Source organism: Drosophila ananassae, chromosome 3L (genome assembly GCF_017639315.1).
Source record: "Drosophila ananassae strain 14024-0371.13 chromosome 3L, ASM1763931v2, whole genome shotgun sequence".
Lineage (NCBI taxonomy): Eukaryota > Metazoa > Arthropoda > Insecta > Diptera > Drosophilidae > Drosophila > Drosophila ananassae.
In genome coordinates, this window is record NC_057929.1 from 11982053 (window position 1) to 11994778 (window position 12726).

General features: G+C 51.6%; 5 protein-coding genes across 6 annotated transcripts; 3 read left to right on the forward strand and 2 right to left on the reverse strand.

Moving 5' to 3' along the window:
- The first annotated feature begins 575 nt into the window (after positions 1-575).
- On the forward strand, positions 576-1596 carry LOC6496168 (proteasome subunit beta type-6). Its single transcript, XM_001960328.4, has 3 exons — positions 576-766; positions 819-1293; positions 1354-1596. The coding sequence occupies exons 1-3, from the start codon at positions 722-724 to the stop codon at positions 1521-1523; spliced, it is 690 nt and encodes a 229-aa protein (XP_001960364.1). The 5' UTR covers positions 576-721; the 3' UTR covers positions 1524-1596.
- On the reverse strand, positions 1588-6482 carry LOC6494418 (monocarboxylate transporter 12). Of its 2 annotated transcripts, none has more exons than XM_014907297.3 (4): positions 6347-6482; positions 3258-3367; positions 2729-3202; positions 1588-2670 (listed from the first exon to the last, which is right to left on the reverse strand). In XM_014907297.3, the coding sequence occupies exons 2-4, from the start codon at positions 3333-3335 to the stop codon at positions 1786-1788; spliced, it is 1437 nt and encodes a 478-aa protein (XP_014762783.1). In that variant the 5' UTR covers positions 3336-3367; positions 6347-6482; the 3' UTR covers positions 1588-1785. The 2 variants fall into 2 exon arrangements, with proteins under 2 accessions (XP_014762783.1, XP_001960365.1); XM_001960329.4 differs by lacking the exon at positions 6347-6482 and adding an exon at positions 3480-3622.
- On the forward strand, positions 3759-6088 carry LOC6496169 (transcription factor grauzone). The gene is made up of 4 exons (XM_001960330.4): positions 3759-3897; positions 3961-4910; positions 4963-5344; positions 5401-6088. Exons 1-4 carry the CDS (start codon positions 3778-3780, stop codon positions 5641-5643), a joined length of 1695 nt encoding a protein of 564 aa, XP_001960366.1. The 5' UTR covers positions 3759-3777; the 3' UTR covers positions 5644-6088.
- A 160-nt stretch (positions 6483-6642) lies between the features above and the next one.
- LOC6496170 (ubiquitin-fold modifier-conjugating enzyme 1) lies at positions 6643-7602 on the forward strand. The gene is made up of 3 exons (XM_001960331.4): positions 6643-7074; positions 7124-7423; positions 7474-7602. The coding sequence occupies exons 1-3, from the start codon at positions 6952-6954 to the stop codon at positions 7543-7545; spliced, it is 495 nt and encodes a 164-aa protein (XP_001960367.1). The 5' UTR covers positions 6643-6951; the 3' UTR covers positions 7546-7602.
- Positions 7594-12691, reverse strand: LOC6494417 (transmembrane protein 131 homolog). The gene is made up of 3 exons (XM_001960332.4): positions 11965-12691; positions 8217-11910; positions 7594-8161 (listed from the first exon to the last, which is right to left on the reverse strand). Exons 1-3 carry the CDS (start codon positions 12550-12552, stop codon positions 7761-7763), a joined length of 4683 nt encoding a protein of 1560 aa, XP_001960368.1. The 5' UTR covers positions 12553-12691; the 3' UTR covers positions 7594-7760.
- Positions 12692-12726: the final 35 nt, after the last annotated feature.

A 12726-nucleotide genomic window follows, 5' to 3' on the forward strand; every position in this document is an offset into this window, starting at 1 on the left:
GCAACTGCAACCCCGAGGAGTCAACACGCATTTAAAATGGAAGCTCAACTGTTTTTCCAATTCAATCCCGCTAGTCTCATTCTCTGCTTCCTGTGCATCTCGCTTCTGGACTACTTCTTCAATAATTGGACTCAGCCGGTGGAGCACCAAGGATTCACTATTGCACCATTGAACTCTTCTCCAATCAAGATGCACCGTGTGGAAGGCGAAACACCTTTAGCCAGAGATACTTATGGCTTGAGGTACCTGCAACTGCGCCACCGTGAAAGGCTCTTATCTGGCGTGAAGAGAAAGCTGGATGAACAATTCTAAATACAAATTATTTTTAAGCTAAACTAATTGTAATTATATAAGCTATACCTTACTATTCTTAAAGTTAAGCTAAGTTTACACATCTTTAATAAACAAATATTTAAAAATTTTAAAATTCTGTCTTTTACCGCTAACATTATCGATACATTTTCAGAAAAAATATACTGATTGTCAGTTTTCCATTGATCTGGCAACTTTGTATATTTCACAATCCATATATATACCGATATACATATATATATCGATATATTGACATTTGGTATATTTATAGAGCAATTTGGTATATTATATGCCGGCACCTGAACTGGGCACACTGTTCAAAACAAGCAAAGTCATTTCGAGCAGCATTTAGCATTTTGCAAAAATCAAACTAAAATCTTAAAATTGAACTGTTTGAATTTCGGACATCATGGATTCCGGCTTAGACTTTACTGACACCCCCGTGAGCACTGGCGTAAGTAGTCCCTGTGATCGGGTTTGGCCTTGATTAATGGAAACATTTGCAGACCACCATTATGGCCGTCGAATTTGATGGAGGAGTCGTCATTGGAGCTGATTCCCGCACCAGCTCCGGAGCCTATGTCGCCAATCGAGTCACCGACAAACTGACTCGCATTACGGATAAGATCTACTGCTGCCGCAGCGGGTCCGCCGCCGACACACAGGCCATCGCAGACATTGTGGCCTACTCCTTGAACTACTACGAGAACCAGACCAATAAGGATGCGTTGGTTCATGAGGCAGCATCTGAGTTCCGTAACTTCTGCTACAACTACCGTGATTCTCTGCTCGCTGGAATTATTGTGGCCGGCTACGATGAAGAGCGCGGTGGCCAGGTGTACAGCATTCCGTTGGGCGGCATGCTCACCCGCGAGGCTTGCACCATCGGCGGCTCCGGCTCCAGCTTCATCTACGGTTTTGTCAGAGAGCACTACCGCCAGAACATGTCAAAGGAAGAATGCGTGGACTTCGTCAAGAAGGGTAAGAGTTACTCGGTTCTGTAACCCCAAAGCCCAAAATAATACCTTGCTCCGTTTTCAGCGGTTCAGCACGCCATCTACCATGACGGCAGCTCAGGCGGAGTTGTGCGCATTGGCATCATTACTAAGGATGGCATCGAACGCCGCTTGTTTTACAACACGGAGTCCGGAGATCCCCAGGTCGCGGGCACAGCTAGTTTCATCGCCGCGGAGCAGAAAATGGAAGCCTAAGTAGCATAAGGTCTAGGGGCCAAGTTTAAAACTGGCCTCCGATAATAAAGGGAATTTTTCAATATGAATGTTATATAAATTATATTTCGTCTCTTATGGCAGTACAAAAGTTAAGTATCGTAAGTGCTACATGGTAATAAATAGTCGAAAGCTTATAGCTAGATGTGTACCTGCTCCCTGCCAGGACTGGTCCATTCTCACAACCGGATGACTCCAAGCACATCAGTCTCAATAGCGGCCACGCCTGCCTCTCGGAAGCCAATTATGAGTTGAGTTTGGCCACCTCTTCGCCACCGTCTACTGTTGTTTCCATTGACTTTGTGGTAGTGCGTCGCTGCCTGCGTTGCTTTCGGTGGCGGAAGAGAATTTCTGGCGTCCACGCTAGCACTACCAGCAGCAGTATGACTGCCTGGGCATAAAGACAGATAGTGTACGAGTCGGCAAAGTCCCGGACCCATCCCAGCATCTGCCCCACTGAAATAACTATTACGCCCTTCGACATCATGCTCAATCCCAGGCCGCCCGCCAGCTTCTCGGAGCGGCAATGGGACGATATGGTCAGATTGTTGTTGAGCACAGTGGCAGACTTCATGACTCCAATAAGAACGGACATGACGATGATGATGGGCAGGTCCTTGCTTTGCGCCAAAATGCAGCGGGCGGCGAAGAGACCGGCGGTGCCAAGCAGGAAGACTACGCGGTAAGGGATCCGCAAGTGATCTGTAATAATGGGTAGCAACAGTCGACACACAATGTCGGCTCCTGCTACTGCCGACATACAGAAGGCCACGACCTGGCTGTCGAAGCCAGCCGATTGTCCGAGGAAACCGGGGAAAATCATCGTGAAGTTGACAGTGGCCGTGTAGACGAGGGCCATGCCGATGATGATGCTCCAGAAGACGAAGTCCTTCAGCAGCTCCAGATCCATCGACTGCACCAGGCGCTGGCTTAACCTGCCACAAATTGTTTCTGTCTTGGGGATAAGTTCCTCGCCCTTGGTTTGGTTAGAGGCAGGGACCACCACGACCTGCAGGGAACTAGATTGGTGCTTATCGGCCTGGTCGGCGTCAGCCAAGAGACGCATGTGTCGATGGTTGTTGTGCTTGCCCGTGGGATTTAGGGGCTTCAGGAACATGGCACCCACCAGCTACAATATTATGGAGAAATTGTTTATCGATTTCGCAGCTAAGCCACCAAGAACTTACCCCAGTTACTGACAGTGCCGACAGCGCCAAGACTGCATACCGGAAGCCATGGTTTTCCAGCAGGTATCGCACTAGGTGGGGAATCAATACCTGGCCAAGACCCGCCCCCGCCAAAGAGACGCCGACAGCACGGCCGCGCTTGCTGGTGAAGTACGAGTTGATAGCCATGAAGGTGGAAGGGGAAATCAAGCCCAGTCCGAAGCCCACAAAGAAGCTGTAGCCCACTATGAAGTGCCAGCTTTGGGTGGCAAAGGCACACAGTGTCAGCCCAAACCAGACCAGCACGCACCCGGTGGCGGCCACATTGCGCGGCTTGAAGCTTTTAATGGCGGGTCCGATAAACAGTCCGGAAAAGTTCAGGGCCAGGCTGTTGAGATTGGTTATAAGGGCGGCTGTGAAGGTGTCGCCTTGCATCTGGCGCAGCTCCCCCACAAACAGCTGACCAAATACCGAGAGTATTGATTGGTTGGTCATCTGCGGGGAAAAAGACATGCATATTTTTAACTTCAAGGCATCCCATACCACTTACATTGATCAAGGCCACAGCGGCCACAACAACCCAGCCGTATCCGCCGTCGGGAACCACACGAGTCGCCTGCACATCCATGCCGTGTGGGTGGCTTACTGAAGTTGAAAACGCTGAAAAATAACGATAATGAAGATAAGTGGACTGTTAAAACGACAGCTTTTGTTTATGACGGCCTAAACAGGTGTGTAAATGTTTTCGAGATAAGCTGGCAGTCATCCTTACTCTTCTGGCGGGCGGGGAATGGCTCGTCTCTGCGATTCCCACAAGTATCGCTGCCATTTCGTAAACAGTGTATTAACAAATCAAGCTAAATTAAAATAAATTAACCCAAAGTCGCGACTTTTTGTCCAAAGTATGACCTGAGGGCGATGTCTGAAGAATCCAAAAACAAACAAAGCAACACATGGGGCGGCTCACGGCCCACCTGACTATCGGCACTCGCTAGAGATGACACTCGGTAGCTGTGGCTCGACTGCTATTTGTTTGTTAAATAAAACGCATTTTTCGCATTTTCTGCTGTATGCCGTGTTTTCTGTGCACACAGCCCGTGGATGGCGCCGTGGGCAACATCGAATTCGCCTCCGGCGAGGCTGATTCATTGGGCCTGCGGAAGATCGTCGAGACACACTTCTGGCTGCGGGTAAACGTAAACAACAGTGTCCAGCTTGAATTACTAATTAACTTGGATTCCCCACATTTGCAGACCGGTGATTCAGACAGCGGCTACGTGTGCGGGGCCTGCTGGGAGCAACTGCTGCTCTTCCACAATTTCTACCTGACGGTGGAGCAGGCCCACAGGGTCCTAGAGGCGGCTCCGCCTACCGAAGTCGTTTCAGCGACAGTGGTCTGTGAAGGCGATGCGATCAAGACGGAGCTAGCTGAGAGCGTGGCGGCATCTGTGAAACGCCGGAGGGGTCGTATCCGCAAGTCAGAAGCTCTCATTTCAAAAGATGCCAACGACGATCTGAAGTGCGTGCTGGAGCAGATCAACCTCAACGAGATCAAGATTGAGTTCCCCGAGGCGGATCTGACCATAGCCGATGTGCTAGATGACCAGGACCAACACGACTTCATGCCAAGCGACAGCTGCGGTAGCCAGATCGAAGAAGGGATCGACGACGAAGAGGCCAAGACTGAAAGGAAACGGAAGGTGCGGGGCCGTCCAAGGGGCTCCGCACGAGGAAGACCACGGCTAGCAGAACGCCGAGCCAAGGCATCAGCAGTCCCCAACCTCCAAAAGTCGCAGGAGTTTAACGACTACATCCGTGAGCACTACAAGGTTCAGTGCCCCATTTGTGCCACTCCAATGGAGGGCTTTTCGGAAATGTTAGTTCATGTGCGAAGGGAACACAACCAACGCGGCTTCTCGGTGTGCTGCGGTCGCAAGTTCTGGAAGCGGGGCGTGCTGGTCGACCACCTGCGCCGGCACCAGGATCCCGAGCTCTTCAAATGCAACATCTGCAACAGAGTGATGGGCCAAAGACGGAGCTTAGAGCTCCATATGCGAATGCATGAGATTAAGACACGAGGTCGCCTCTACCAATGCGAGCACTGCTCAAAGAGTTTCTTCAGCTCGGTGGTCTGTGAGCGGCACAAGCTGACTCACATTCCGCGCGAGCAATGGCAAGTGAAGTGCACCAACTGCGAGAAGACGTAAGTAAATTAAAGTCCATTTAAAACCCGGCTTATCCTGTTTGTCTTCCAGCTTTCCGACGCAATACACAATGCAACAACACGTGAGGCTGGTCCACTTGAATTTATATGCCAAGATCTGCGATGTATGCGGAAAATCCATCCGGGGGCGGGAGGCCTTGGCCCGCCACATGGAAGAGCACACGGGCGCTCCGCAGACAGCCATAAAGTGTCACCTTTGCGACTCTAAGCTGACCACCAAATACGGACTGGCGCGGCACATCAAAATGATGCATACGGCCGAGAATCTGCAGCCCATGCAGTGCGAACTGTGCCTAAAGATTTCGCCCAGCCTGCAGGCGCATCAGCACCACATTAAGTACACACACAACACGGCCCGGACTCATCAGTGTCCTATGTGCGAAAAGGCCTTCAAGAGGCCCAACGAATTGAAGGTGGTTTTTTTGGTCCCTTTTGTGTGCTTACTTATTGTACATTTGATGCGTTTCAGGAACACATGACCACCCACACGGGAGAAGTGCTCTACACCTGCCCCCATTGCCCGCAGACTTTTAATTCAAATGCGAACATGCACGCCCACCGCAAGAAGGTCCATCGCAAGGAGTGGGAGGAGCAACGACACCAGCGGTTAAATAGGACCCACAGATCGGACACTATCATTTCAGTTAGTGTGCGGAAAACCACAGAGGCCCGGCAGGAAGCAGGGGCCACTGCATCAGGCACCGAGTGCTAGCCTTAAGGAAACCTTTAATCCAATTAAACCAAACCAGACACTGTACGCCTTTTGTTGTTATCACATCGCGATGAGCGGGATTACAATTTGTAGGACCTGTAATTGAAAACAGCGATCCAGCTGTAACTGGTTTCAGCATCTGCACCCTGATCATCTCGAACTGGTAAAGCGGACATCGGTGCCCGGCGTTATCGCGATTAAGGTCGAAGCTGTTAATTTATAAACACATATAGCACATGGTTCAATTTTTAATATTCCTATTTTGACGACGAGCCTCAGGCTCGATGGGCAGGGTAACCGGTTCGATCCAGTTGGAAAAGTGGATTCTGCCTTATCAGTGGATAATGTTATCAAGCCCGGTTCAAAAGTACCACTGCTCATAACGTGTGTTTTTTATTCCAATAATTTTTATAATCATCTGCCAAATATAAAATCTGTGCCATAATTCCCAACATTCTTTTCTGGTTTATTCTCGAGCGTTAGGACTATACATTTGGGTCAGAAATTTAAGTTGGAAGTCCTTTTTTGGGAGGTTTTATTGAGTTCCTTATAATACCTAGTATCCTGTTAATTTCAACATAAATGTACATATATTTCTTAATTTATTGTTCCAATGTTATTTTATTGAAATCTTGTACAGCCTAGTTTTTTCTTTTTGAATTTCAAATTTCGGAAAGAGTACTGGACCCAAAACAACACTTACTTATCGGTAATTGGGCAATTAAAATATAGACAGTCACTGCGCTCCGAGACTGTTTACTTTCCAAAATCTTGTTTGTTTAATTTCGCACTATCACTGTTTCACCACAAAAGCTTTGATAGATGCTTATCGTTTGACGAGTAAATATTAATTGAGCAGAATGCCTGTCGGAGGTTCCTTTTTATATTCTTGAATGGAATCTGCAGTACTGTGCGCCGTCTTTGTTTTTTTTATTGGTCGATTTTGATCTCGCAAGATTTGAATTTTCGCGCCTTTTATTACTATCGATAGGTACATGTGAATAATCGAATAGGTACTTACTTTGTTAGCTTTGTTATTATTGTCACTTTGTTATTAGCCTACGGGTATTGGGAAATGAGACTTTAAATATTGTTCAATAAGTAAATCTTTTTAAGACTTCTAGCAAAGCGCTACTCCCAATAATGTTCAATATTCCGCTGATATGTATAGTCACCCCGTGGAAACTTTCTGACTACGCCCCTGCCTAAACCCAGCTGTTGCATACCTTTCGACACCACAACTGCGAACGTGTCAACGCTTTGCATTTTCCTTTGGTTTTCCTTGAACCCGACAAAAATCAGGACGAAATGGTTGACGACAGCACCCGGAAGACACTCAGCAACATTCCCCTCCTGCAAATACGCGCAGGACCCCGCGAGAAGGATGTTTGGGTGCAGCGACTGAAAGAGGAGTACCAGTCTCTCATCAAGGTATGTCACACACCTTACCAGGCACATCCTTCTAACGAAGTACTTTTAGTATGTCGAGAACAACAAACAGTCGGGCAGTGACTGGTTCCGGCTGGAGTCCAACAAGGAGGGCACAAAGTGGTTCGGCAAGTGCTGGTACATGCACGAACTCCTCCGATACGAATTCGATGTTGAGTTTGACATTCCAGTGACGTATCCGACCACGGCTCCGGAGATCGCTCTGCCGGAGCTGGACGGGAAAACGGCGAAAATGTACCGGGGAGGCAAGATCTGCCTGACAGACCACTTCAAGCCGCTGTGGGCGAGAAACGTTCCCAAGTTCGGAATCGCTCATGCGATGGCGCTAGGAGTAAGTGGAGAGCAACCCATTGATGCGTTTACTCATTTTTTCTTCCTTAGCTCGCCCCTTGGCTGGCCGTGGAGATTCCGGACCTCATCGAGAAGGGCATCATTACGTACAAGGAAAAGTAGATGATTTTATAAATGACTGGAAACAAAAAGCATGAACAAAGATCGATATAAAAGTCATTTAGCTTTGCGTTTTATTAGTCAAAAAGTCGAAGTGAAAAAGATCATTCTGCGTTCGTATCCTTCCTTGTCGCGTATCCTAGGTGCCTAAGTGCTAAGAATTTCATTTGGTTGATTCAGTTTGATCAGTGAGCTTGTCCCCATCCTCCTCCCTCCCTTCAATCAATGTGGTTGTTACGCTTTGACGACTGTCGCCAGGTGTCTGACCAGATGGAGCTGGGCGAGGTGAAGGGATCGTACTGCGTGGGCAAGCTCTCTTGTCTCACAGCGCTGAACCTGGGATCTGTCTCTTCATCTTGTGCGAGGTTGTGCTGCGTTGTCAACAGAGGTCTGGCCTCCAGGCCCGGCGGAGGACGCATTACACCCATGTTTGGTGTAGCCTCCGGCCAGGCAGCATAGCCTAGCGGCGACCAGGGACTGGCCCAGCTATTTGTCTCTATATTGGCAACCAGCTCCTGTGGCTGCAGCTCCAACTGCTGGTCCTGCTGGAGGAGCATCTGCTGTTCCATTACGAGCCTACTGCGTTCCCACTGCTGCCGCTGTCGGTGTTCGTATAAAGCTGAAGCGTTGAAAAAAGTTAGTTTCGAAGCTATAGGGGGACCTAATTCACCTACCGTCTCCTTTGGGCAGGTCCACCTCTCCGTTGGCGAACACCGAATTACTGGCCGTCGCGGAAAGAGGCTCCCACATAGATGCGGTCGCCGGCGGTGTTGCAGTCTTTCTACTATCCCCGATCGGGCCGAGATCACTGGAAGATACGGGCTGGCTCCAGTTCATGCCGTTATTTGAGGCGGAAAACTGTTTTTTTTGGAGCACATCGCTAAAGGACTCTAACGGACTAAAGGACACGGAACTGCTGGTTTCCCATACCGAGGTGATGAACTTTATGTCATTCGGCGACGCTGGCGGAGAAGCGCTCGAAGCAGTGGTCTGGTAAAAGTTTAACTTCTGGCGCTGTTTCTTTTCGGGCTTCTTAGCTCCCCCGGTGCCATTCATTAGCTTTTGTTCCTTACGCCGCTCCCGCTCCCTTTCCCTTCCCGGGGTCTTTCCCACTTTCTTTGCCGAACCATTCTGCTCCTTGAGTACCCGCGGCTGCGGCTCTATGGACTTAATCGCTGGCTTTGGTGATGTGTTGTCGCGCTGCGGAGGACTTGGCTTAGCCTCTACAACGGGGAGTGGAGGTTCTGGTTTGGGCTTGGGTGTCACTGGCTGTACTACTGGCGGCACAACAGAAGTCGGTTTGACCTTCTTTTGCGGACGCACAAAAGCCGATACTGTAGCTGGTGCCGCTTGCGGTGAGGGGGTCGAGGATTTCTTACCGGATCTCACCTCTGGCTGGGTGCTAGGTGGAGTAGAGGGCTTTGGCTTCGTTTTCTGCAAGTGCCTGCTTATCGAGTTCACGTCCATGTTCCAGGGCGACCACGACGACTTTGCCTTTTTCGAGGGCGCCGTCGGAACTCCATTCCGCTTTCGAAGCTCCTTAAGCTGGCCATTTTTGACCTTGTGATGGTGCACGGGATCCGTCGTCTTCTCCGCCGCCTCCTCGACCTGCTGCTTCACTATGTTCCTTAGATTGAATGTGGGCTGGACAGGACCCTTGTGCCTGGCTGCGTCGTAGGCACTTTGCTGTGTCAGTATGGCCTTGGCATCAAACACGGCCGCCACCAGGACCAGGCCGAAGCTGGCCAGAAGCACTACGAGAGCGGCGTTTTTCAGGGAGGACTCCCATCGGGGCCTCGCCAGCTGGGAGGCACACAGTTCCACGCTTTCGGCCGGCATCTGCACCAGAAGTAGATAGCTGATGTCGTACGTGAGGTTCGTCAGCAGGGTTATGGAGCGCTTCACTCGCGAGGCAGTAAAGTCGGAGCTGAAGGAGATTTCCACCTTCTTGGTGTCGTTCTCGCCCAGATCGAAGCCCTCGCAGTCCATGACCTTGAACCCGAAGTCTTCGCAGGGAAGGTTTCCAATCAAGAATCCCTCGATCCTCATGGGAATCACCCCGGAGTTTCTTGCCGTAAAGCTGCGGGTGGCCACCACTGTGCCAGCTCTTCCGGCACCTTCACAGCCCCTAAACTGATCCGTGCCTAGTTCGAAGAGCAGGGGTGTGGTAGAGCCAGGACGACGGTTTCCAAAGCGAAACTGGGACTGCACTGCCTTGGCCTGCAACCACACAGCTTCGTACAGGGTCAGGTTGCTCCTCACGTGCAGCAGCGTGCAGTACTTCTCCGCCACCTGGGCCGTGAAGGTTATGGGTATGGTCAAGGATGCCCCGCCTTGAAGAAGGATCGGAGCTCCCGGCTCAGGCAAGGAAAAGACGTTTTTGTCCGTAAGGTAGCACGTGGTGGAGCTCACATCGATCACCTCGTGCGGCAGTGACAGTTGTGTGCGTCGGGCGAAGGCCGGATCCGACAGGAAGTAGTCGATCAAGATGGGGTGCTGTGCGGGATTCGTCAGCGTGATCCACTGGCGCTGCACCTGGCCCACCTCGATAGCGGGCGTGGGGGGAATGGGCTGGAACTGCACCAGCTTGGGCCACTCGATGGTGATAGAAAAGTCCAGCTCCAACGGAGGCAACTCTTCGGTATGAAGAGTTAAAGACATGGCAGCCAACTGGCGGCGCAGCTGCCGGAAGAGCTCTGTGCGCTGGCGCAGCTCTACTCCGTCGTATAGCAGATTATTGTTGATGCTCTCGGCCACGATGGCCTCCGAGCCGCCTGGCACTCCGGGAAAGACTGCCTGCTCGTTCGTGGACTCTCTGATGTAGCACTGATTCCGGCACATAGCCGCTGCCTCGAAGTAGATGCGCCCCACTTTAGTGAGAGTCTGCGGGGCTATTGTGGTTCCTTTGGCGTTGAAGTCCTTGAAGCGCAGGCCGGCAGACTGGGCGAAGGAGACACTGGTGACGTGCACTGGGTGCGTGAAGGTAGAGCGTATGCTCAGCAATCCCGTGCAAATCCTGCCCGGAAAGCAGCTCTTAAAGCCAAGGTGCTCCTGCTCGATCTCCAGTTGGCCCACCGAAGCTGCAAACCGAACGCGCACACGAACCACCTCGTAAGGCGTCCAAACTTTGAGCGTTCCGGAGCTGGGATCCGCGTCGTATGTTTGAACAGCCACCTTAATGACGACACTGGAGCCCGGACTCAGCTCCGAGCACGTGTGCAGCCAGCGGCTGCTCTCGTTCCGGCCACTACTTAAATCTTCGGTGAAGTGATCTTCCGGAGATAGGCAGCCTAGAAAGACGCCTGTCGAATACACCATTTTCGGCTGCTTGAAGTACCAGTTGTTGATCTTCACCGGTACTGGGTTGTCGTTGCGCAAGACCACATATCCGTACCGCGACATTTCGGCAAATGGCACAGTGCCCAGATCCAAGTCCGTGTTGTACGGCGCCTCCTTATTGTCCGGCGGTATCTTGAGGACAAATGGCTGAGTGCTCACGTGCAGGCGGCCGGTGCAGGAGACCAATGGCAGCTCGATCGTGGTAACGTTCGTGTGTATTCTGATGAACGATTCGAATCCCACCTGGCTGTTCAGCAGGTTCAGTCGGAGCAGCTCGAGGGAGTCTCCTGGCTTAAGTAGCAGTGGGGGCTCAACGGCCTGGAGTACCTCCAGAATGGATCCATCGATGGGTTTGCTGAAACTTATGTTGAACAGGATGAGCGGCAGCAGAAACTGGTTTGTCACCACGAGGGAGCGGTTGGTTTCCAGCGTCGGCCCCTCCTCGCCATCCGGTAAGCTGGTCAGAAACCTGGTTACATTGCCGTCGTAGGACAAGCCGCCCTGAAAGATCTCCGCCCTCACAACGACAGTGAAGGACTGGTCTTCGACGTCCTGAGCTCCAACCACGAGTATATCGTTGACGGAGTCGCTGCTTTCGAATAACTGCGGATCCAGTTCGATGGTCGAGCTGCTGGCATTGAACATCAGCCCGGCCACCTGGCGCAGATAGCTGCCAAAGAGCGTGTGGTTCTGATCGTTGACTATATCCAGCTTATAGCGCAGGACGTTCGGAGTGTTTAGCTTCGCGATTCGCCCGAGGTCGGCCAGGGGATTCCTAGCGTAGACAGAGTGGCGAGGCAAGATCTCGAACTCCACGGGAATCACTAGGACGTTCTCTTGCCCCAAGTCTAATTCCTGTTCGGCGATCTTGATGCGGATATAGGCGCTGTGATTTCCTGCGGTGCGCCCGTGGAATGAGATCCGGATAACCGGCTTCATTGTGTACGGAGGAATCTCCCAGAGATTTTGTGGGCCTTCAGAGCCCCCGCTTGGCAACTCCAACTGGAATTCGCCGCCGCTGCTGTAAATCTATAGAACGGGAAGGGTAAGAGCTTGTTTCTGTACGCAATTCCAAGTACTCACTTCCAGGATCTGGAGCGGCCTCTCGTGCGGATTGTACATATGAATCTCTGGCGTTAGCGTGGAGTTCATAGGCGCTTTGATCCCCACCAGTGGCTTGAGGCGGTAGGGGCACTCGCTGCCCTCGCCCTGCACCGCCAGTTCGGCTTGACCGAAGGATGTGTGGACGTGAAGGTCGCCGGCAATGGCACCCAGCTGTCGCGGCAGGAAGACGACGGTAAACGTTGTGTTTCCCTTGGGCGCCACCTCCCGCGTGCCCGGAAAACTGCTATAGAATGCAGGATTTGGTCCGACCACGGCATTAATCTGCAGCGTTCGGTTTGCATGCTGGTTGAACAGCGTCACGGTTTGAGATCGGGCTTGGCCCACCGACCAGGTTCCAAAGTCCAGGCGCGGCGGCATCAGGCGCAAGTCCTGGAGCAGTTCCCCCAGCTCGCGGGAGGCTGCTGGTTCCTGCAGACCAATAAAAGCGGCCTCCTGTAGCACCTTCTCGCTGCAGGCGGCTCCCAAAGCGAGCAGGAGAACAAACAGGGGGTTTAGGATGAAAAGTAGAAGTGGCGTTGCGCGCCGCCGGGTAGTCTGGATGGCCATGGCAGCTGTGTGATTCGGACCCGCTTACAGTCCAGTTGAGCTGGCGCCTCTCGTAGGATCCCTGGAATTCAAGGAATCCGTGGAATTCGAGTGCGATATTATCCAATGTCGTTGCAGGCCAAAAGGCATTTGCTTATCAGTGTAGCCAGACAGATGGGTTTCCAGGCGGTGGCA

Coding starts and splice junctions, on each gene's coding strand:
- LOC6496168 (XM_001960328.4), top strand. CDS start 722: ATGGATTCCGGCTTAGACTTTACTGACACCCCCGTGAGCACTGGC. Junction 767..818: donor ACACCCCCGTGAGCACTGGC/GTAAGTAGTCCC, acceptor AAACATTTGCAG/ACCACCATTATGGCCGTCGA. Junction 1,294..1,353: donor CGTGGACTTCGTCAAGAAGG/GTAAGAGTTACT, acceptor CTCCGTTTTCAG/CGGTTCAGCACGCCATCTAC.
- LOC6496170 (XM_001960331.4), top strand. CDS start 6,952: ATGGTTGACGACAGCACCCGGAAGACACTCAGCAACATTCCCCTCCTG. Junction 7,075..7,123: donor AGTACCAGTCTCTCATCAAG/GTATGTCACACA, acceptor AAGTACTTTTAG/TATGTCGAGAACAACAAACA. Junction 7,424..7,473: donor CTCATGCGATGGCGCTAGGA/GTAAGTGGAGAG, acceptor TTTCTTCCTTAG/CTCGCCCCTTGGCTGGCCGT.
- LOC6494418 (XM_014907297.3), bottom strand. CDS start 3,335: ATGGATGTGCAGGCGACTCGTGTGGTTCCCGACGGCGGATACGGCTGG. Junction 3,203..3,257: donor CCGCTGTGGCCTTGATCAAT/GTAAGTGGTATG, acceptor TTTTCCCCGCAG/ATGACCAACCAATCAATACT. Junction 2,671..2,728: donor CGGCACTGTCAGTAACTGGG/GTAAGTTCTTGG, acceptor ATAATATTGTAG/CTGGTGGGTGCCATGTTCCT.
- LOC6494417 (XM_001960332.4), bottom strand. CDS start 12,552: ATGGCCATCCAGACTACCCGGCGGCGCGCAACGCCACTTCTACTTTTC. Junction 11,911..11,964: donor GGCCGCTCCAGATCCTGGAA/GTGAGTACTTGG, acceptor CCCGTTCTATAG/ATTTACAGCAGCGGCGGCGA. Junction 8,162..8,216: donor GGACCTGCCCAAAGGAGACG/GTAGGTGAATTA, acceptor TCAACGCTTCAG/CTTTATACGAACACCGACAG.
- LOC6496169 (XM_001960330.4), top strand. CDS start 3,778: ATGCCGTGTTTTCTGTGCACACAGCCCGTGGATGGCGCCGTGGGCAAC. Junction 3,898..3,960: donor AGACACACTTCTGGCTGCGG/GTAAACGTAAAC, acceptor CCACATTTGCAG/ACCGGTGATTCAGACAGCGG. Junction 5,345..5,400: donor AGAGGCCCAACGAATTGAAG/GTGGTTTTTTTG, acceptor GATGCGTTTCAG/GAACACATGACCACCCACAC.